Below are 24,661 nucleotides of genomic sequence, written 5' to 3'. Positions count from 1 at the left end.
GCCACCATGATTTGTGTTTGCCTGCTTCCTCTTTGTCTCTGTGCCTTTGCTCCCGATGATGGTCTTCTTGCTCTCTACTGTGGAAGCCCCACACAAAATCATAACTACATTCTTGGCTATAGTAACCATCCCTGTCATCTTCACTGAAAGAATGAGGAATAGTCACTTGGAGAAGAGACTTATTCTAACAAGAAAAAGGTTTCAAACACTCTTCTCTCTTCAGTTTCATAAATAGGTCACAATATTTACCTACTGGAACCTCATCATAAACTCAGTTGTTTCAAGAAATGTAAACAGTTGGAAAGTTGATCACAAACCATGTGAAAACACCAGAACCAACAATTTTAAAATTTCTTCCATTGTTTTAGCAGGTATGGGCATTCCAATGATAGGAAGGGTATACAAAAAGAGCTCCTGCCCCAACCCTCCCCCAAAGATGGATGACCAATGGCTGAACCAAGTCAGAACAAACCTAAGTCAGGAAAGGTGAAGCCAAGGAGGGCTTCCAGAAACGTCCATGCAAGCCTGGCAGGCAAAGCCTATTCCTTTACAGAAGCATAGTCAATAAATCTTGCCCTAGTATAAAATTTGTCTGTAAACATTCAGTTAAAACCAAATTGATATTATAGTTGCCCATTCTAACATGAAATTCCTAGATAGTGACCTCTAATGTTTTACTATCATAAGTTTAGCCACTGCCAAGAGAAATAGGCTTAAGTCTTAGGGTGTTAAAACCTCAGTGTCCATTTCTGAAATATACAGCAGGACCAATCTGGGGTTGGGAGTCAATAATTGATTCTATAACCAACCAATATCTTTAATTATTTTGGTCTATAAGGACCTTTGGGCAGGTCTACCACATGTGGTAGAGAGATCCAGCCATCCCTCCTACACCTATTACAGCCTTTGTCCATTCTAAATTATAGATAAAGGCCAGATTGGAACACAGTTTACCCCTACATAATTTAATGTTCCTTGGCCTGATCCCAGCTAGAAGCTCCAACCTACCATTGGGAAAAGCCTTACCACCATGATTTGTGTTTGCCTGCTTCCTCTTTGTCTCTGTGCCTTTGCTCCCAATGATGATATTCTCACTCCAAACTATTATCTCTACTGTGATAGTCCTGCTCAAAATTGTAGCTGCCTTCTCTGCTATAGTAATGATCCCTTTCATCATCACTGAAAGCAAATAATAGTGAGTTAGAGAAGAGGCTTTGTCTAACAAGAAGAAAATTTCAAACACTGTTCTCTTTTCAGAGTTTCATAAGTAGGTCACAAGATTTACCTATTGGAACCTCATCATACACAAACTTGCTTCAAGAAATGTAACAAGAAATGAAAACACATGGAAAGTTGATCACAAACCATGTGGAAACCCCAGAACCCACCTTTTTAAAAACTGCTTTACTGTTTTAACAGATATGGGCAATTCCAGTGATAGGGTTTACAAAAAGAGCTCCTGCCCCAACTTTCCCCTCCCCTCCCCCCAAAATGGATGGACAATGACACAGGAAAAAAACCATGTGGTAAAATGGCTAAACCAAAACAAACCCAAGTCAGAAAAGTGAAGCCAATAAATTCTTCCAGAAATGTTCACATGAGCCTGGCAGGCAAAACCCACAGTCCTTCACAGGAGCATGGCCAATAAGTCTTGCCTGAGTAGTGTAGTTGTAGTTCTAATGTAGTTCCTGCCTAGGGTGAAACTGTCGCTGAGGGACCCAAGGTGGTTTTGCCTCATGGAGCCAGTGCAACCCCTCTAGCTGATCCAGAAGGATACCATGGTCAATGGTACCGAAAGCCACTGAGAGATCCAGCAGAACTAGGAAACAGCTTTTACCTTTGTCCCTAGCCTACTGGAGATCATCAACCAGTGCGACCAAGGCAGTTTCAGTCCCATGATGAGGCCTGAATCCCGACTGGAAGGGATCCAAATGGTCCACATCCTCCAGGCGTGCCTGGAGTTTTTCAGCAACTGCCCGCTCAATCACCTTGCCCAAGAATGGAAGATTTGAGACTGGGCAATATTTGACCATAGTGAGTGGGTCTACATATGCTTTTTTGAGAAGTGGTTTAATAACCACTTCTTTCAGCGAGTCTGGGAAGACTCCCTCACAGAGGGAAGCATTCACCATCCCACAGAGCTTTTATGAGCTAGGATAGGCAGGGATCAAGGAGACAGGTGGTTGGTTTCACTCATCCAAGCAGCCTGTCCACATCCTTGGAGGTAAAAGATTGGAACCGATCCCATGCAACTTGACTAGACAGGACTCTAGCACTCTCCCGCCCCGGCCCTGCTCCCACGGTGGAGTCCACCTCTTTCCAAATCTGAGCGACTTTATCTGCAAAAAACTGCAAAATCATTGCAGGAGATTTTAGGGACCTTACCAGGCCCTGATGGCATTAGATTGTGAACCACTTGAAAGAATCTCCTGCTGCTGTTTTCTGCAGATGCCACTGAGGCAGTGAAAAGTTCCTCTTCGTGGTCGCTATTGCCACTTGGTAGCGTCGATGTTGAGCTCTTACCCGTGTCTGGTCAGATTCAGAATGAGTTTTCCACCCCCAGCGCTTTAGCCGTCTCAGTGATTGTTTCATCACCCTCAGCTCTGGGGAAAACCACAGGGCTGTCGGGGCTCCATGCAATCAGAGAGGGTGTTTCGGAGTCAGACAGTCTTCTGGGTGTTGAGTTTTGTGCCCAGTCTCATGCTTCAGAAGTCTGCTGTACCTGTAGCTCCAGTTCCATTCCAACATAAGAAATACCAGCACTTACTTGTATTCACTGGTGGGAGATGTCCAGTCACAATCTCTTCGCCTCTTGAGCCAGAATGTTCCCAGTGACTGGAAATATTGGAGGCTGTAGTCATCCATGGCTTGTGAGATGTAGAAATGGGAGGGTAGCTTATAAAACCCGAAGCTGTGGAAAAGGAAACAGTCTTTCACTACCCAGTTCAAACAACTGTATGATGGAGCTGGCATGTGCCTTGGTCCTCCACAACATCCATAATGGAACTTGCAACAAACTCTCCACATAGATATAGCCAAGAGAAAGTCCTTCCTTCCTTGCTTTCTGTCCATCTCTTGAAAGAGAACTAGACACAACTGTGTAAGCTGTCCAAGTCATATCTATTGCAGAAGTTAACTGGTGTTTCAGTGGAGTAGCTGACGAACAATGCTGATTTGGAAACTCTCAGGAACTGCTTCCCTAACCCTAAGGAAACTGGAAGATTCTAAGAATCCACCCTTGAAGCTTACTCAATAAGTGCTAAAAGCAATGGACTGTACAGAAGTGCAGTTCCAGAAAAAGGCACTCATCTGACACAACCGTTTTAAAAGATGTAGATTTTGTGTTTTGTGTCCCAATGGTGGTAAAAGGCCTGCTTCATGTTCCAGAAGTCTTTGCCCCTTATGAAGTGGACACACAGAGCAGAAAATAAAAGCACGGCTGGGCTAATAGATTATATCTAAGGTACTGCAGCAGCCTTTGGCTATAAGCAATAAACTTGACTGACTGTCTGACTATATCTAAGGTATAGGGGACTGACAACACAAAGCACTTTAAAATCTAGAACCAGTGTGGCCAATGGTTGGGAATGATGGGAATTGTAGCCCAAAAGATTGGGTGGACCCCACCTATTTGACTGAAATGAACACAGTCTCCTTTCTCATCAGCATTGCCCAGCTTCCTACACGACTCTTACCTCCATGTTAGCTCAGAGCAAGTATCAGTATTTTCCACTTGTTAAAATCAAGGCTTGCATTTGAAACATAAAGTGAGTGATTCAAGTAGCATCAAAATGTGGCTAACATGAAACTGTCTTATGGGTACAGAGGGAAGAGTAACCACAGTGAAATCTGTAACCAAGTGTTTGAAACCCTGTTAGGCTTTGCATATAAGGCCACTGCCTAGAAATATATGGGGGTGTGGTGTGGTGTGGAAGAGCTCAGCAAATTATTCAGATGTAGATATAGAGCAGTATTAATATGGAGTTCCTCAGCAGCAGATACAGAACTGTGCTTAAGCCATCCACTTCCTACAAAGTAAGGAGAGAAGCAAGCATTATGTCTTGTCTTCATGGAGGATGGCAGGTGCTTTGGCATGTTCCTGGCAAACATACCTGGAAGCAGTAACTGGCTAATAAAATTAAGCATGGGCAACATGTTAAAAGGGTGATTACACTGACTGGTGCTGGTATTTTTCAAGTGAATTTGGGAACATGTTAAGGCCAGGAAGATCAGGCAGGGATATGCAGGAGAGAAATCTCAGGAATATTGTAACATTCATGACATCCACCCCGCCCACTCCAGGCTTTAGCAGTTGTTGGGAGAATGAACAAGGCAAATGCTGCAATGCAGGGAGTCACACAGGAAGGGGCAGCTCAAACATGGCTAGCATAGAAGGCACATCATGGGGCATAGTGGCACTCCAGCTCTTCTACACCTGCCAGTTTGCAGAGGTTAGCATTTAGTGGCAGCTCATATCCAAGAGTAGACAACCTGTTGCCAGTCATAGAAGATGGACCTGCCTGGGCTCTGAGATCTTCAAGGGAGGCCATTCTCAGGCCTGCCACCCTCACAGGCATGCTTGTTTTATGTTTTATATTTCAATTCTACTAATGTAAAATTGTTTTTTAAAAAACAGATTTCTTTTTTATTGTCAGGGAATCAGGAGCAGGAGCACTAGGGAGAGAGGATTGGGAGAGCGAAGGGGAAGAATCCGAGGGCAGCGTAGGGGAGTATGACAGTGGCCCGAGAGATTCCATGAGCTTCTCCAGCGAATCAGAAGATTCCCAGAAGGGGGCGCCGATGGTCAGGGCAAGGGGGGTCCCAGGGGGGACGCACCAGAAACAAGGAGCCAGAGGGGAACCCCAAAGCAGCAGTGGAGGATCGGGACCAGTTTCCCCACCAGAGCGTGGTGGGGGGGAGGAGTCACATGTGTCAGGAGCAGTGTCTCCTCCAGAGAGGGAGTCAGGGCTGACCACGCCTCCAACGGAGGGGAGGTCAGTTGCAGCTAGCCCCCCCGATGGGGGAAGCAGTGACAGCAGCAGTGGAACGGTCAGGAGGAAAGCTGCTGGCTGGGCGCGCGCGCCAAGTTCAAATGTGCAGGCGCGCGGAACAGCAGGAGACCCGGATGGGGAACCAGCTCCTAAAGCCCGCCGGAGGGAGGGAGAAGGCTCAGGGGAATCAGCGGGAGAAGAGGCTAGAAAGGGCGGAACCCCGGCGGGCAGGCGGACCCAGAGGAGGAAGGAGCAGCGGAGAAGGTGGAGCAAGGCTAGAATCTTAAATTGGTGTCAAGGGGGAGGAGACTCAGACGGAGCATCAGTGGTCTGACACTTTAGACGTGGGGCTGCGCGCTGCGGCTCTGGAAGTGAAACTGAACTTCAATAAAGACTTTTGTACTTAACAACGAAGCAGCGTTGGTCCTTTGTGAGCTGGGACCTAGGGTAGCTCTGACATTTATATATGTTTTTAGCTGCTTCTATTTTAGTTGTAAGCTGCCTTGAGTCCTGCCAGGGAAACATGTGGGATATAAATACTGTATCGGCCCAAATACAAGCCACACCTGAATATAAGCAGCACCTTTAAAATTGGAGGGGGGAAAGAAAAAAAAGAAAAAAATATTCGAATAAAAGCCACTCCATTCCTCGCTGCTCCTGGCTGCATATGGGGGGTTGCTGCGTTGCTCTCTCCCTTTCTGGCCTTGGGGGAGAGGACGGGGGACTACATGTGGGGTGGGCGCTGCTTTGCCGCACTCCTGGCGCTGTTTGCCCTGCACTCTTGGCTGCATACCGTAAAGTCATGAATATAAGCCTCACTTTAACTTTTCACGGTCGGAATTTGGGGGGAAAGTGAGGCTTATATTCAGGCCAATACAGTAAATATAACAATAATTAAATAGAATGGTCTAAGGCTGCCCAACAAGAAGCGAGCGGGGAAATCCACATAACCCATAATGGGTAGCACAGGACATTAATTGATTTCAGGCAGCATGTCTAAGGGGCTCACCTGTGGAGTTGTAGCCAAATGGAGGTGGTTGGCTGTTGTTGTAGCTGGCAGACTGGCTTTGAGAGAGGGAGGGGGAGGGAGCACAACAACAACGGGTTAGTAATATCTAGTCCCCCTGTCACCTATTCAGAAGGAGAAAAATTAACATCAACTGTTCTAAAACAGAGCATCATTGTCCCAACTCCCTTAAAGAGCTTCTCTCTTATTGACTGTAAGCCACCTCTTCATCAAAGGTGCTGATTCTTTCCTAGTCCTACCATGCCATCTCTCCTAGCTACTACTGCTTTCTTGTCTATCCACTAGGAGCACAACCTAGGAGTGTTGAGTATGCAGAGAGCTAGACACAAGAATACTGAAGAGATGAGACCACCTAGCCCTGCATCTGGCTTTCCACTTTGAACACCAAGATGCCTCTGGGAACCCTACAAGCCAGGCATGCTATCATCCTCTCCTGCAAGTCCCTCCTCCCCAAGTGACATGCAACCTCCATAAATATGGACGTCCATTTGATTATCATGGCTGATGTCCACTGAAATCTGTAAAGTTCCCCGTAAATTTATCTAATCTAGCCTTTCCCAACCTGACACCCCTCCAAATGTTTTGGACTCTAAGCATCTGTGGCAATTACCATGCTGACTGATGGAAGATGGGAACTGTAGACTAATACACCTGAAGGTTGCACCAGGTTGGGGAAGATATAGTCCCATTGTAAAGCCATCTCCACATTTTGCCAAATGAACTCCATAAACTGACAATGTGGGGAATGAGTGTGTAAGAGTTCTTAATCTAAGCTCCTGTCTTTTCTTTGTACAAACATTTTTGCTCATGAAAAACCTTTCTCCTCCCCCCCCCCCAAGGCCATTTGCAGTACATTAAAACCAATGAAACCAGTGTACACAAAATAAAATCCAAATATCTAAAACCCAGGAAAACAGAGAAAAGCTAAATCCTTAAATCTCATAATTAAACACCATTAAAATGCCTGCCTAAAAGCTGTTAGGGGCAGGCCAGTCTAACTAATTGTGGAAGGGAATTCCATATCTTTGGGGAGGGGGGCTGTCACAGAAAAGGCCCAATCTGCCTTCCTACTAAATTAACCTCTTCTGCTGATGGGACACAAATCAGGGCGCCACAAGATGACAGTAACCTATGGTGAGCTGAGGCTGCGTTTCAGATATTCCTGGACAGGTAACAATCAGCATCTAGAACTGGGACCAGGAAAGTGGAGTGGGAGAAAGAGAGAACCAGAAGCCAGTGCAATTGATATAAGACTAGTGTAATGTGGCTGGAAAAGTGCTCACCATGAAACACTGTGGCTGCTGTATTTTTCTGCAGTTTCAGATGCCTCTTCAAAAGCATCACCACATTCTCTGCACACCACTGGAAAGAGCCACAAATCATCCCAAGAGTTCTGCTCTTAGCAACTCATGAACTGGCAGTCTGAATGCCACTGCTCAGCAGTAGCTGGAGGTACAAACTGCAGGGAGATAAGGCACACTGAATAGGCATGAGCAGTTCAGTTGATAGTTGCTGGCCCCTATGAAAGCTTTCGGGTCAGATTGGCTCACATGGTCTGAGCAATCTGGAATCTATCACCAGAGAAGCTACAGATCAGCTGGCTCTCTCCATCTGCTTTTGCCTCCCACCACTGCCCTCAGCTATGGCTTGATCTGGTAATCTACAAAACTGGGATTACAACCTTCCAGGTGGAATGGAGACGGCAAATAAAAAAAGGGGGGGGACACCAAACAGCCCTAGCCCTATCTCCAAGAACCCTCACTAATATTATAATTTACAAGTAGTGCAATCACAGTGGATCAATAAACTGACAAAAGACAATGGTGACCAATCTCAGCCTAAGGTTAAAAAAAAGTGTTGATGTGCATTTGAATGGTGATTCTGCTAATGTCCACAATCATATTCAAAGAGCTCTTTCTCAACCACAAAGTAATGCAAAACCACAACCACAATTCTGCTAGCCTTTTGCAGCCTACAGATGAGACAATATTAAGAGAGATGTCAGTGTGGCATAGTGGTTAGAGTGTCAGACTAGGACCTGGGAGACCAGGGTTCAACTCTCCACTCAGCTGTGAAGCTCAGTTGGTGATCCTCGGCCAGTCACTGGTCTCTCAGCCTAACCTACCTCACAGGGTTGTTGCGGGGATTAACTGAGGAAGGGAAGATCCACGTGTGCCACCTTGAGCTCAAAAAAGTTAGGATATAAATGCAACAAACAGAGTCACTTACCCACCATGTGTTAGAATCAAAAGGGGTGGCGGTGAAGCATGAGGTGGAGGAAACAGACCTGTAGACAAAGTCATACTAGTTTAAATGTGTGGAGAAGGGGAAGGGAAGCTCTCAGCCCCCTTGCAAATGCTGCTACAAAGCCTGACAGAGCTGAAGGACGGTATGCTTCAGCCTCTCCCATCAGTCAAGAGCTGTGGGAAAGCTGTTCCTCCTGCTCCCCAAAAGAACATAACACCAAAGTGGAGGCCACCCTGGCCTCATTTCTCAGATGAAGAAGGAGCAGCACTTTTAGTGAGCTCACTTGCTGCCTCTAAAGGAAGACCCTTCAACTGCCACTGAAGCCTTCTCTTTCCTCACTGGTGTTTTTTCTTCAGAAGCATATAATGTTGTTTCTTTGGCCACAGAATGGGGACAGAGAATGTCCCTTGAGCATGTTCTTGTGCTCAGATCCTTCTTGTGGTTTTCTTACAGGCACCTGGTTGGCCACTGTGAGAACAGGATGCCAGACAAGATGGGCCACTGGCCTGATCCAGCAGGCTCTTCCTAGAACTTCACTATGCCAATTAAAACCCTGGTATCATCTCCATCCTGTTTGGTAATGTGCCATAAAGCATACACCTGTCTCTGAACTTCATGTTTCATCTCCCCGCACCCCAACCAGCTGCTGTCAATAATGCAAGGCAGGAAACACACAATGTGATAATATCAGCATATATTCACTACATATTAGTGAAGGAAGAGAGATGGGACTCAACAATGGACTCATGTCCTACCCATACTGTGCAATTCTGCTATCCCACCTGCAGTTCCCAGGTAGCTTTCCTTCCAGGTGTCTACCACATCTACTTCTGTCTCAGGAACTTAGACACTTTCAGACCTCAGCCTTGCCTATTCCATTACTCTTTAAGGTGTTTCCCCACCCCATAACCATTACACACCAGAGAAGTTAAAGATTTCATAGGTTGGTGCCCAATGAAATCTGTAACTTCTCTGATGTATAATGGTCACAGGACAGTCCCCTCTAGATGGTTCTTGATTCCAGCTCCTATCAGCCCGACCTAGAATGGCTAATAGTCAGAGATGACAGAAGACTTAGTCAAGAAACATGTTGACAAGACCATGTTTGATTAGCTACATGTGTTCATCCAATTAAATGCTGCCCAGATTTCTCTTCAAAGGCTTTAATTTGAAGTGCTCCATTCTCCAGCAGGCCAGATTGAATTTGCTACTCTTATGCTTAAACAGAAGTACTTACCTGGAACGGGAGGCATACCTAGGCAATAACAGAATACTTGTTAAGCAGGTTTACAAATATGGTTTAGAGCAGGGGTGGAGAATATGTGGCCCTATTGCTGGACCCATCAACTCCCATCAACCCCAGCAAATGCCACCAGCAGTCAGGAGTGATGGGAATTGTAGTCCAGTAACCTATTGAGGGCCACGTATTCCTCAGCCCCACTGTAGCTAATGTGAAGAATAGAACAGAAAGCACTGTAAGTATCTACACCACCAAAGAACCATTGGGCATAGCTCTGCACATGCTGCAGAACAAGGTGAGATCGAAGTGGTATAATCCTGAGATTATTAGAAGCTTTATAATCTTTAAAGAAAGGATCCTGACCTTCCGTCTGTGGCCCAGTCCTTTCACTTTGCTACTGTGGACACAGGACAACCAGTGAGTGCTCTTTCAGGCATTTCCTATAATCAACTGCCTATGGCAAAGCGGGTTTCAGACCGTGATGGTAGGGTCTACCTAGCTTTCTGGAACAGCCTTCTATACTAGCAGGCACCTACCTGGATGATGACGAGGTGGTGGGGAAGAAGTAACTGGCATCCAAGGAAGGAAAAAAACAAGATGGAGGTGAACCACCTACTGATGGTGGAGGACCCGTGGGTGGCACCAATGGCTGTTGTGGCCCTGGTTGCTGCAGTGACTTTGTGGGATGTGCCTTCCTCCCATTGTCACCAAGTAACTTTAAAAGGAACAGAAAACAGAAAAGGGATTGGTTAAAAAGAAAAAAGAAAATACCTGACCTCCCCGTTAATTGCAGCCAAACTGATTCCTGTACCAGGCCTTACACAAAGCACATATCCCACATGGGAGGACTGCACTGTGCCATTGGAGCACAGAAAAATGGCAGAATGTGGTCCTGGATGTGGAGTTGAGCTTAAATGGAATTCTGAACTTCTCCTTACTTTGCTTTTGAGTATGCAGACTGAATTTACCGTATCTTTCCATCTATAAGACGCCCCCTAGTTTTGGGGACTCGGATTTAAGAAAATGGGGGGAGATGGCCCCGTGTATAAGACGCCCCCTAATTTTTGAAATTTTTCAAAAGGGGAAGAACCTAGTCTTGTACATGGAAAAATACGGTAATAAAAAGGGTATGCAATCAGCCCCAAAGGAGGCTCCTTTAGACGAAGGGTGTGATATAAATTTGAGAACCAGTGTGGTGGAGTGGTTGGACTAGGACCTGGGAGAGACCAGGGTTCAAATCCTCCCACTTGGCCATGAAGCTCTCACTAGGTGACTGTGGGGGCCAGTCACTGCCTCTCAGCCCCCCTACCTCACAGAGCTGTTATGGGGATTAAATGAGAAAGAATGCACCACCTTGAGTTCCTTGGAGAAAAAGGTGGGATATAAATACAATAAATATATAAACAAACTAATCCACTTGTACTCAAAAGTGAGTTAGATAAGAAAGTGAAGTTCATGCAGTCTGGACAGATTTCTTACCTGAATTGAGTTTTCCTCTGAGCCATGCTTATCACGACGCCTTCCTTCCACTCTTCTAATAGTGCCTGGCTCTCCACCTATCACATCAATGGTCACACTTAGCTTCCTGGTTAGAAAAGGGAGAGAAGCAACATCTCAGATTCAGCATAAGCAGGTGACAGACAGATGGTCCGGGTGCACACTTGCACTCTCCCCCTCATTCAGCTATGCAAACAGGGAAGAGATGGAAAGCCTTGAGATTTACCAACACATAGGTCATATACTGCACCAAGCTCCACTGTATAGACCCTTGGCCCTTAGATCTTCCACAGGAAGGACTTGGGCATTCTTACCCAGTCTGATTGAATAAACGAACGAACGAACGAACGAACGAACGAATGAATGAATTCAAGTGCACAGTAAGATTCATGGAGGGAGCATGGCATCCCTAGCAGCCAATTAGGGAGGCCCAAAGACTTAATTGCAAAGCATTCACTGGCCCAGACACACGAGCACCTCATCTAATAACAAGGGTTAAGGTTTTCCCACACCTAAAGCTTTTGCTGAATGTTGTAGGGTTTTCACTGCCTTCTCTTGGGGTCTCCAGGGGACAGAATAACACTTTAAGGCACAGGGTCAGGAACAAGTAGACAGGCATTTCCTGCTTGGCTTGGGAACTTTTGTTATTTTACTATGTCCCCCACAACTACATCCACTTGGCTCCACCCAGAGGCAAAAGGCATGCTGTGTCTTGGCACAGTCCGTCGGCATTAGGCTACATTCCTTTCCCAGGAATGGGTAAATTCATGGAGGATAAGGCTATCAATAGCTACTTGCCATGATGGCTATGTTCTTATCCTCCCCCATCCTTAACTCAGGAGCTCCACCCCTTCATTTCCAGGCTGGACATTGTGCAACTCAGGTCAACCCTCAGGAACCCTGGTGACTTGAGGGGTTGGGGTTTTCTAAATCCTCCCCTGGGCGCTTCCTTTTCCTCCCCCTCATCTGAATATCACTCTTCTCTTCATGCCCTGCCCTGCCCCAAACATAAAGAGCTCACAGTGATGCCTGGCCTCTGCTCCTTCTAAGGAAGGACAGAGTATGTAGAGTCTTATACATCCTGCTGCACGTTCAGCCTGGTGGGGCAGTTGGCAGGCCCCTGAAACAGATATGTTTGCGGGGAATCAGAAGATGATGGACCATAACTTCAAAGAAAGTAACCACAGTTAAAGTTAAAAATAACATAACCTACTTAGTGTACTTGCACTTGCAGATTAAAATATACAATGATACTTAAGCTGCTAAAACATTTTACACAGATTAAACTATTGCAGACTAACTAACTCTGACTCTGAGGCAGACAGCAACACATCAAAACATAACCTGCTGCTCTGTGAAGACTGTTCAACTGACTGAACCAACTGTACCAACTGCTATAACTGCCTCAGACGTATGACATCACAGAGTTCTACAGCTCTTGCAACGATCCCTTTACTATATGCATTTTGGATACCAACATCCCACAGGTTGCGGCCACCCACCTGCCAAATTTGGCCTGTGAGGTGGGTCCCAAAATGGATCTGGCCCATAGAGCCTAAAAAGGTTCCCTGCCCCTGCAGCAGGATCAAGCCTACACAAGAACAGCTTGGAGCCGACCTGGCATAACATAGCATTTAATTAATACAAGAAGCTTAAAAACAAAAAAAAAGTGGTTGGTGTACCTGTTTGCGGGAGACCCGACTTTCACCTGGGGCCGTAAGATCCGCTTTAAAATTCTGGTTCTTTTTCTGAATTTCTAGTTCCTCCTTGTTGAACCTAAGCAAAAAATTAAAAATCAAAAACCAATAGCATAATACAGCCTTTGTTAGCCAAGGCACAAAAAATGGAAGTTGGAAGTTTGCTTTGTTTATATAACCAAAGATGGCAGTTACCTGCAGGGAAACTTTCACCAATCTGGAGACTCTCCAAATGGTTTGAAGTACAGCTCCCATCAGCCTCTGTTGCCGTCCAGCAACATCTGGAGGGCCTCAGGTTGGGGGAGGCTATTTCAGAATGTGTTTAAGAGTCAAAAGTAACCACACACACACAGTGCAGCAACTCACCATTCCGAGTGTTGCTGCATGAGTCACTGATCTGAGCATGCCTGTAACTGAACTCCCCTCCCTGCAATGACCCCTTCACAATTGCAAAGCCTTCTCAGGGTGTGGTGTGGGGAGAGAATCTGCACTGGGAAAGAGATGTGGATATAAAGAGCACTTAACCATTCTCCTCCCAAATATTTTTTTAGCATGAAATTCTCTCCAAGCTGTTTTTACCAAGTGGCTACTACACCATGTACGGAAACTCGTCCTGGCAGCTGAAATGAATTTCTACATATATTGGTTGACTGACTGAGGAAGTGGCTAGAAGCAAACTCTGCAATAGTTTTTTGTTGCTTGAGGTTACCATCATTTGTATATATGCATATTATATTTATTTACAGAATTGTGTCACAATGATTTTTTTATTTAAGATTAATAAAATTAATACATTTCATTTAAATATATGTGTGTGTACACACACACACACACACACACACACACATGCATATATGAATAAGCTAAGTACACCTGAGCGCTCTCTCTCTCTCTCTCTCTCTCTCTGTGTGTGTGTGTGTGTGTGTATCTCCAAGTAATATTAATAGTAATAATTTTATTACTTATACCCCACCCATCTGGCTGTGTTTCCTCAGCCACTCTGGGCAGCTTACAGCATATATCGAAGCATAGTAAAACATCAAACATTAAAAAATTCCAGATACAAGGCTGCCTTCAAATGTCTTCTAAAAGTCACATAGTTGTTTATTTCCTTGACATCTGATGGGAGGGTGTTCCACAGGAAGTGTGCCACTATTGAGAAGGCCCTCTGCCTAGTTCCCTGTAACCTCACTTCTCGCAGGGAGGGAACCGCCAGAAGGCCCTTGGAGTTGGACCTCAGTGTCTGGGCTGGACGATGGGTGTGGAGACGCTCCTTCAGGTATACTGGGCCGAGGTCATTTAGGGCTTTAAGGTCAGCACCAACACTTTGAATTGTGCTCAGAAATGCATTGGGAGCCAACAAAGATCCTTTAGGACCGGTGTTATACGGTCCTGGTGGCCATTACAATCACCAGTCTAGCTGCCGCATTCTGGATTAGTTGTAGTTTCCAAGTCACCTTCAAAGGTAGCCCCACATAGAGCGCATTGTAGTAGTCCAAGAGGGAGATAACCTGAGCATGCACCATTCCGGTGAGACAGCCTGCAGGCAAGTAGGTGGAGCTGGTAGACAGCTGCCCTGGACACAGAATTAACCTGCACCTCCATGGACAGCTGCAAGTCCAAAATGACTCCTAGGCTGCACACCTGGTCCTTCAGGGGCACAGTTACCCCATTCAGAACCAGGATGTCCCCCACACCTGCCCCCCCCCAAAACAGTACTTCTGTCTGGTCAGGATTCAAGCTCAATCTGTTAGCTGTCGTCCATCCTCCAACTGCCTCCAGTACACCTGAGTTCCACCACTTACCTTGATCTGGTTTTCAGCACTGACAGGGGCAGATGACTTCATGCCAAGTTGAAACCAGCGCTGCTTTTCACAATAGGCTTTCCATGTTTCCTCACTGAATCCATAATTGAAGTAATCAGAAAGGTCAGCACCTGGGAGGGAATGAATGAATGAATGAGGCAGGTTCCATATACCTAGTAGAATGAGATGGCAGAATCTCGAGGTGGGAGAATGCGTCATCCCACTTCAGTCTGCAGTGGAGGACCTCATTTTAAAATGTGTTCCTATGTTTTAAAAACAGCAGAGCAATCTACACACAGAGAGAAAACTAGCATAGACAGAAGCTGCTGATACATTAATTTTCTACTTACAGAGGAGCATTCATAAATGCTCACTTGCTGACCAAAGTTGTATTGTCTACTTTACCACTTCATTCTCCTGCATATGTAGATCATTTCAGACTTTGAGTCATAGAAAAATTAAAACATCCTCAAAAAAAATTAGCTCTGGGGTTAATACAGCTGTGGTGCTATTATATGTTGTGGTGGGATACAAAGGAAGTATCAAAGTCTGGAACAATCTAGCAACCTCTGAGACAAAATGTATTTCATTACAGTAAATATCAGCATTCTCATTAACAGTCATAATCCCAGTCAAAAACGGGTGAATTTCTGAGAACCAAGGCACAACATTCCACAGTTAGTGGTTGACCTGTGCTAATTTTCTAGAAAATGAGGTGATGGAACTCCCCGTGAACGTCTCCCTTGTTCTCTTATAATGGCAATGGCTGAGGGGGGCTGGAACTGAGTTCCACCTGAAAAAAGTACTGGGTTGACCAGGACTAGCCTCTTAACTATGGACTGAAGTAGATTTGGAAACCATGGTAATGAGACAATCCTACCTAAAGCAAACTTTGAAAAAGCAGAATAAATCCATGCTGATGGGAGGGAGTATTTGAGTCCACTTAACTACAATTGTATTTGTAACAAGCTCCAAGGCACATCAGTGAATGGCCCTGTCATGATTTAATTGCATTTGTCTAAAAAAAAGGAGGAATACTTTAATTTGGGGGCATTAACCAAATCAGTCTGGGATCATCAGCATGTGAACATTGCCATCCTAATGTTTGACTATAGAAATCAATGCCTAAAGTATCTAACTTCTCTTATATAAGCAAATCACACAGAAGGAATTAAATAGCATTTCAGTTTCACAGCATTGCCTGATCTATTATTGTGCCAGAATTATATTTTTGGCGTTGTTCAGTTAAAAAGGAAGGGAGAAAATCCAAGCTGCAATGTAAAATGCCAGGGCTGCCAACTGATTTAAGGAATTGGTAATAGCCAACTACACTTGAATATATTTTGTACACTAGCATAGCCCCAATTTAGATGTCTTTCTGATATAAGTTAGGAAGTGAAAGACAAACCAATCAGTCAGTGTCACAAGGAAAAGCCATCTCTAATATTTGCTTCTGTGAGGGAAAAGCCTGGTTTCTTGCTGCTCCATTTGCCTTGCGGGAGCCAAAACACAACCTACGTCAACAAAATGATTCAGACTGTGTCACAGAAAGATTGGGGTGGGGGTAGGAATCTGGGCAGTAACTGTCTACCTTCATCTGATCTCAGTGGAGTGTTAATCTTTGCCTGGCAAGTATGCCAGACTTCTGATTTGCTGGAAACTGCCTGCCAGATGGGGGTCCTGAGCCCCTTATAAATGGACTGTGCTATGTAGCCTTTGTTCTCTCACATCAGGATCCATCCCACCCCCATCAGATAATCCTGCAACTGACCATCCTTGCTACTCACCTGATCCCAAGTAGAAAGTTTAGGATGAGATAAATTAGAACCACAGATGCTCCTTTTAGTTTTCCTTGTTCTTCTGGGTCCTGTTGACATCTTCATTTCCCTATCTGACTTTTAGAAGACATCTGTGCAATCCCCACGTAGGTGTTTGAGTGAGGGTCCCAAGATCTCCCTCCTGACTTATGTTATGGAGGAGGGGTGGCAGCAGAAACCAGACAGCTGAGCCATAACTGGCCTACTCTACAAGACAGTTGTGCAAGGAAGGGCAGAAACAAACTTTCCTGAGCCTCTTGCTTCCATTACAGCTTTTTCATCCTCTAGTCTAGAAACACACCAGAACCAAAACAGCCTGCATAAGGAAATATGTATGTCCTTAAAAGTTCCACTGATTAAAACTGGCTTCCCCTCATTAATCAACTAAAGGTTTGGTTGATTTGATGTAATGATTAGAGCTTGGACGCCTAATCAATTATCCAGTTATAACACTGCTGCTGCAATGTTTTCTGCAACACACATCAGTGAAACATTCTCCTCAGGAGCAAATATTCCTGGGGGTCTTTTGATTTAGTCAAGACTTCCATAAATTAAAGTAGCTGGAAGCTTTAAAAATGTGTTCAAGCTACTTCAAGATCATATCTGATACTGCTACGCTTTGGCAGATGAGTTTCACCAGTTACACTGTCTACCAAATTTAACCCTTTCACCAGCCTTTCAAGGTTAATTAACTTGCTCAGATCCCTGGTCTGTACCTTTCACACTTAAATCCAGTGAAGAGAGGGGAAATTCAGAGCGGAGCTTCAGTTTATTATACAATGGTGCCATTCTAGTTCTGGGATTTTAATGATTCGGCCAGCCAAGTTTCCCACCCAGCAATTGTCCAAGAGGCTCATCTTTAACTTTTCACTTAAAAAATCCAGTTTCACAACCATCTGATAGAATTCCCCCACTCTCTCTTTTCCCTTATCCCTGCTATCCTCTGCAAAATGTTTCACTTATTTGAGTCTACACCAGGCAAAGGCAAATTTGAGAGAGATTCATAGGGGAAAAGACCACTTTCTGTTGTCTCCCCCAACGGTCTTGCCAGGGCTAGGAAACTACTTCCTCAAAGTTTGTCCCAAGCACATGAGTATATTTAATTAGTAAATTGGGAGCACTTCAACAGCCAATATGCTTGCGACAATTTTATTTATTTATTGCATTTATATCCCACGTTTTTTCTCCAAGGAGCTCAATGTATGTTGTACATGGTGTTGGAAAATAACTAGGGAATAACAGTTAATCCTGAAGTCCCAATAGTTGACTAAATTCAAAAAAAGCATAGGGCTTGACTCACTGTCTAGCCTAAAGAGCCCCCAGTAGAGTTTAAAACTAAAATATATGTGCAGTGTTTGCAAAGGATGGGCAATATAGGCTGTTAGACCTTTAAATGTACCAGTATTAAGCACTGACAATTGTGCTCCCCCACCTCTACCCCTCTAGGAGTGAAGAGACCACAACCTTAAGTAAGTTTAAATGTTTTACTTACAGTAATCAGAGGTCTCACTCATGCATCATTCAATGCTACAGCAGAAACAACACAGGTAATGTATTCTTGGTTACAAAATACAGAAGTCGAGCTCAAACACACAGACTGAGTCTGGAGCCCCAGCCTCAGATGTCTGCTCAGTTACACGGTTCAAAGAGAAGACAGAGAGAGAGAACAGGAAATAACCCTTGCATCCTCCCTCCCCAATGGTGAGGGGTCATGACCAATCTGAGTCTTCTCTAGCAATTAAGAACTCTGTGAGACTTAACCCTTTTCTTACTGGTAATTATACAGTTATGTTTGGCTGCATAAATCTCCCACACATGGTTCTCCCCCTCCTCCTCCAATTCCCACAACAATCCAGTAAAGTAGCTTAGGCTAAGAGGAGTGACTGGCCCAAGGTTACCCAGTGAGCCATGTGGCTGGGAGGAGATTTGAACCCTGGTACTAGCCCCCACTACATTTAGCACTCAGGTCTAGCTAGTGGGTTTGGGACAGAATTCATCTTGGTCACCCTGATGTTTGACCTCTATCAGGAAACGGATGGGGCGAGTGTGGCTAAGTTCTTGCTGGATCTCTCACTGGCTTTGATACCATCAGCCATGGTATTCTCATGGACCATCAATGGCAGGAGTCTTCCAACTTTTCAGACCAAGGTCCACTACTACCGGTAAATCTTCTAATTTTTGCTATACAACTCTATTTAGTCTTTCTTCCCCTTTCCTCCCCTTTCCTTTCTAAATATAGCAGAAAACAAAACCACAGATAAAACCAAGAGCAGAATTCTGACACTTGCAGACGTACATGAAAGATGGCCTTCTTGTTGTGATATTGCCAATCATTACTTGGATGTAGTCATCACTGTCACTATCACTGTCTTCCTCGTTGTCTTCTCTACCTGAAAGGGTCTAGGAAGGAGACAGAAGACATGCACAATGAGAAGACAGTTTTTAAAAATACATACCTAAGCAGCAGCACAAGTTAGCTTGTTCCCAATAAAGTTAGCTCAACTTCAATTGCAATAAATTTGATAAGTTAGGCATGACATTACTTTTAAGTCCTGTTGGACTTTGTTCACAGTGAAATCTCAACCATGCCTACAAAAAGTAACTCTCCTGTAACTCAGTGGGGCTCACTCCTATGGAAGTGAGGTTAGGACTGCAGCCTTAAGCCTGAGAAATAAACATTCAGAGGCTTTTTTTTTTTTAGTTAGTTACATAAAACTTTAAAATAGGAATGCTCAAGAGGTACCATCCCCCTCCCTTCAGGTTACTTGTGCTGTAAGTATGTAATTTATTTTAATTTATTTGTGCCAGCAATCATGGATGATGAGTGAGTTGAGAAGGATGGGCAGCTATTTATTTATCTGTTGATTCAAATCTAGGAAAGAGAGTCCTTTTTGATCGAAAAGCCACATTTACTTCCGGGTGACTGGAAGAATAGCAACAAATGCAGATTTTATTTTATTTTTACCATTTGCTACTTTCTATACACACTCACCGCTCTATATTCTCCATCCAGGCAAGCAAGAGGCATTAATCCAAGTTCAAGAACCCATCCCAGCCAGGAAGAAGCAATAAAGGGCAAAGCATGGTTGGTAAGCTGATATGTGTTTGCAGCTAGGCAAGAGATATGGGCTACGGAGAGTATTGAGGCTTAGAGGGCTGCATTTGGGCCTCTGCCCTGAGGTTCCCCAACCCCCTGATTTAAATAAACAAATGCAATGCAATGCAAAAGCACTCTACCTTTATGAGATAGTTGACTGTATTTTGCCAGCAAACTGAACAACTGCCCAACCATTCTGGGTCTCCTCTACTTCTGTTAAGCTTGGCAAAGAGCTAAACCATTTTTCTAAGCCAGCCATCTCCAACCTGGTGCCTTCCAGATGTTTTGGACTCCAAGTCCCATCAGCCCCGGGTAGCACACCTGTATGTTGTTGTCCGGGGCTGATGGGAGTTGGGAGATCTAAACAACAGAGGAGCACTGGAGTAGAGATCTCAGCTTGATTATACCGTACTACTTACTTGCTGTAATAATTCTCGTTCTTCATCACTGACAATCTTTTTCTCCTTCGGAATGTCTTTTAAAGGATGAGGTCCTGTGTCCCTGATAAACACAGAACACACACACACAGACTAGAACCTATGTTGGCTCCTTCTCAAAACACATCTCAGTCACAATGATCAGCCAGTCTGGCAAGGCAACAGAGTAGTGATTGGTAACCACAATCAGCAAAAAAGACCAAATACATACATACATACATACATACATACATACATACATACTGTTTTCCATTTTCTATTCTCCCATGCAGCTGTGTGTTAGTTAGCAAAAGATACTAGCAATGTTGAGTAGGGGAGGTTGCCAGGGTTACAGGGGGTGTGATGTCCATACAGGGGGGTGGGGTGTCCTTTTATACAGAGGTTTTTGAGCAAGGTTTTGGGGAAGAAGTATGGAGGAGTAGAATTCCATGTGGTGTTGGCTGGAGGAGGCTGAACCAAGAGACTGGGGGTCATGCCTGGCTTCTGCTCTGGACCAAAGCTTTCTGAAGCTATGAGATGAGCAACAAGATACACTACAGGGATGTAATTTTCTGCATTCCCTCCACCTAAACTCAGGTGTAAATATGTATAAATAAACCATATTTCTAAAAGATACTACAGTCTCCGATGTATCTCATTTCAAAGGGGTGGCTGGTAACAGTATGTAAGCCATCCTGGCAAATGTACTGCTGCTGCCCCCCCCCAAAAAAATGCATTTGACTCTGAATTACAAAAATAAAATAAAATTTACCCAGGAATTGGTCCATCATCTTGATTACCAATGTCAACTGCAAATATATCAAGAGGAGGAAAATTTTATCAAAGCTTCAGAAACTTTTAGAGAGAGAGAGAACATACCGCTACATTTGCATACATTCCTCCCCAACAAATCATGCAAGATGCTTATGTCACTTTTCCCCTTTGAAAAATTCAGTACAAAAAATTAATAATTGCCGCTGTAGTATGCTAATGAGACACCCTGCCCAGTGGAGGGGAGATGTGTCTGGAAACACAAAGAAGCAGCACTAACTCTGGATTCGCTTCATGCTTTGCCTCACTTTCATTTCCCAGGGCTGTCCCTCGCTCTAGGGCACACGCAAACTCCTGTCATCCCTTTTGCTTTCTCTTGGCTACCATGACTCTTTTATCTTCGCTTTGGCCACCGCAGCACCTGTTGCATACCATTAAAAGCTCCCAGTTGGTCATATAGAAATCCTGCTGTCTAACTTTTTCCTTCCCCATTAGTGGTGTCTAAACCTGCAGGAATACAGAGCCAGTGGGGAGTTTCAAGAATGCCACTCTGCCTAGCTGGCTGCCCTTACTAAGCCTCCAGACAAGAATGTTCACCTACTGCCTTCTCTTAGCATACATCCCCTGAACATGACGTTCACCTTCTATGAGAAATAGGGACTCATATTCAATGCTGTGCAAAGTAAGTGTCCTGCTGGTGCAAGGATTCCTTCTTGCACAGCATAACTCACTCTCACATCTATTTAGTGGTGGAATCCTTGCACTGACAGCATGCAGCGCACTGGATACAAGGGAAAGTCTTTGGTACACGATCACCTAGGCTGTCCAACTCCTTGGCTGTTAATATTAAGCAGGGGTCATCAGTACTTTGCTTCAGACCCTTCTGCTTGTACAGGCTTTTTCTGATGTATAGCTCAATTCATCTGTTATTGCATATCTTAAAGGTGAAATACTGAAGGCACAAATGCAGACAATCCCAACAGGAAGGAAAAAAGTGGGAGGCATTTAAAGAAACCGGCTCAGAGATGAGCTGAGATTTAAGAAGGAAAAGTATAAGAAATGAAGGAAAGGGAAAATCACAAATGAGGAATATGCACAAGTAGTCAACAGTTGCAGGGAGGAAGGCAGGCAAGCCAAAGCTCAGAAGGAAAGAGGTTAAAAATAACTTTAAAAGGTTTATTCTGCTTTGTTCAAAGCAAGAAGAACAAGCAACTAGTAAGCCCCCTAGTGGAGAAGACGGAGCAATACTATTGAGTGACAGAGAAGGTGGAACGGCTCGACACCTGCTTTGCCCGTTTTCACCCAAATGGAAAGCAATACTCAACATGGGAGTAGCTAGAATTTTTGTTGGGGGGGCAGGCATTTTGCTGGGGGGCTGTCCTTCCCTGCCCCCCCAGCTATATAGCAACCTGGTGATATGCAACCTGGTGATAACATAATAAATGATGCAAGGAGGGAGCTGCAGCCCATGATAGAAAAAGAGGTGGTAAGGGAACACCTAGCTGCTTTAAATTCAAATCTTCAGGGCCTGTTGAGCTGCACCCAAGGGTACCAAAGGAGCTTGTGGATGCAATATCAGAACCTTTGTCTACACAGTACTCTTTGAGAATTCTTGGAGCTGAGGTCCCTGCAGACAGGAGGCAGGCAAATGTTGTCCCCGTTTTCAAAAGTGGGGGTGGAGAAGACCCATGTAACTACCAACCAGTGAGCTTGACACCAATGCCAGGAAAGATCCTAGAATAGATAATTCAACAGTCTGTGAGCACTTGGAAAAGAAACCCAGCATGAGTTTCTCGAAAACAAGTCACGTCTGATGAAACTTTTCCTTTTTTTAAAATGGAAAAGATCCACCAAGCTTGTAACTCTAACTCTACAATTCTATGATTCTACCAAGACCATAAGCAGTGCCTGCTGGATGAGGCCAATGGCTCATCTAGTCCAACATCCTGTTCTCACTGTGGCTACTCAGATGCCCAAGAAGGAAACCCTCAATCAGGATTTGAACACAGGTCCCATCTCCTGCAGTCTCTGTCTTCTTAATCTAATTTAACCCACCCTGCTGCTTTCAGGGGTGCCTTCCCATGCCCAATTTAAAGTGCAAGGTCTAACCTTTAAAACCCTGAACAACTTGGAACCAAGTTAATTTTAAAAAACTGGGCCTTTTAAATCAATGTGGTCTGGATCTATCAGTTTTTAAACCTATGTTTTAACTTTGGGGGGTGCAGTGAATTTGAGGGTTATGTGTGTTTATGTTGCTTTTGATTTTAAAGTTTTAGGACATATTTGATACTTAAACTGGTTACTTACTTGTCAATTGTAATACACCCATAAAACTTTGCATTATGGGGCAGCATACAAAAGCCATTACAGCTCCTGTTATTTTAAAGCCTTACTAATTTGCTATTTTGGTTTGCAAGGTGCTGCAAGAACTTTGGCTGAATACTGCGAACTTTAAACGAATGAAGTTGCATCCCCTGTACTCAGCCTTACCTGGGAGTCTAAGTCCCACTGAACTCTGCCCGGCTTACTTCCAGGATCGCCCTATAACAAATGTGCAAGCTCCTCGGGGAACGAGACCTCTATTTTTAAAAAATTATTATAATTTTTGATTGTGACGCTCTGCAGTGCCCTGAGGATGCGAGTCAGGCATTAAATAGCCATAGTCACTACACGGCAGGAGGCTAGCTACGACTCCGTGAGGGAACCGGATAGCGAGGGAAAGATGCTCTCCCTCCGAGTTGAAGTCCAAAGCGACCCTAGGCAGACGCCCCCGCCGCCGCCTCCTCCTTCTTTTCCTCTCCTTCCCTAGAGCAGGTAGGGCAGCGGCGTCGGGAGCCTGCGGACCGGTGGGTTTTGCCACGCGCTGCACCCCGGCGGCGGCGCAGCGGCTCTACTCTCCAGGCAGCAGTCCCAGATCTCCGGCCCAAAGGGGCGGTGTGGGAGGGGCCGGAGGAGAATTGAACGCGGCGCGGCGGGTAGAAGTTTGCAAAGGCGCCGCTAGGTCGGCATGGCATCCTCCTTCGTTCCACCGCGCGCGCGCTCCTTTCCCACCCTCCAGAGCAGCAAGAAACAAAGGAAAAAAGGGGAAGGATGGGGTCGGGGCTGCCACCGCCGCCTGCCAGCCTGCCTACCTCCGTAGAGCCATTGCTCCTCGTCCTCCGTCTGCATGGCTTCCCAGATTCGTGGCCATGGCGGAGCCGGAGGCACTTGGCTGCGGAGCCCAGGAAGGGAAGCGGGCCGGGAAGAGGTTGCACAAGAAGGGAAGGAAGGGATCCAGCGAGCGAGGCCTCTCAGCAAGCGCAGCAGAGGACTTCGGGGGGGGGGATTCAGAGAGGGAGGTGCGCCTCAACCGGCTCTATCCTCCGCGCGGAGCTATTGGAGCAGTAGCCCCCCACCGGGGCTGCTGGGCCAAAGTGCCGCCATCCATCGCCCTTTCTTGGGCTTCTAACCCCGGAAGGAGAGGGGGTAGGAAAAAGTGGGGGGGGCACCTCTCAACGTCGGAGCAGCGGAGACAGAGAGGTGGTTGCGGCTGCTGTTGCGGGAGGAGCGGCCGGGTCCTAGCGCCCAGCCGGGAATATCTCTACTTGGCTTTGGGCCAGCTTTTCAAACGAAATTAAAATTTAAGATAACCCGGGGCTAGTGAGTCTGATCACAAGCGCGTTTCCTCACAAGAAGGCTGGTTGCTGGGTAGGTGGATTTGCATGGGAAAAGATGGTCCCGTAAGAAAGGAAAAGTAGCGTGACAGGCTGCTGCTCTCTGAAGTCAGAGCTTTCCAAACTTTTCTAGCTGGTGACACGCTTTTTAGACAAGCATAGTTTCATGGCCCAGTAAATTCAGTTTTACTACCAAAACAGAGGTTAAACTAACCCGTTATAAGAGCGCGGGGAGCGTTTGCGCGACTTACATACAGTGGTACCTCGGGTTACATACGCTTCAGGTTACAGACTCCGCTAACCCAGAAATAGTGCTTCAGGTTAAGAACTTTGCTTCAGGATGAGAACAGAAATCGTGCTCCATTGGGCGCGGCGGCAGCAGGAGGCCCCATAGGCTAAAGTG

At 45.3% G+C, this 24,661-nt stretch overlaps 1 protein-coding gene across 1 annotated transcript; it reads right to left on the bottom strand.

Annotated features, from left to right (window-relative positions):
• Position 1: 1 nt before the first annotated feature.
• On the bottom strand, positions 2 to 24,119 carry LOC310754692 (uncharacterized protein; the record flags this gene model as incomplete). Its single annotated transcript, XM_083596773.1, has 17 exons — positions 23,737 to 24,119; positions 20,607 to 20,643; positions 19,838 to 19,919; positions 18,569 to 18,721; positions 17,622 to 17,629; positions 14,505 to 14,727; positions 12,734 to 12,778; positions 12,308 to 12,375; positions 10,985 to 11,090; positions 10,042 to 10,220; positions 8,252 to 8,305; positions 7,099 to 7,147; positions 6,001 to 6,052; positions 2,768 to 2,911; positions 1,027 to 1,179; positions 679 to 695; positions 2 to 184 (listed from the first exon to the last, which is right to left on the bottom strand). Coding segments are annotated over exons 1-17 (1,590 nt in total), but the record flags the coding sequence as incomplete, so codon positions are not given.
• Positions 24,120 to 24,661: the final 542 nt, after the last annotated feature.

The sequence above is a fragment of the Podarcis filfolensis genome (genome assembly GCF_964270895.1).
Source record: "Podarcis filfolensis genome assembly, chromosome: Z".
Classification (NCBI taxonomy): Eukaryota; Metazoa; Chordata; class Lepidosauria; order Squamata; family Lacertidae; genus Podarcis; species Podarcis filfolensis.
The sequence above is the reverse complement of the archived record's forward strand: the minus strand, read 5'-3'. Positions and strand labels throughout refer to the sequence as shown.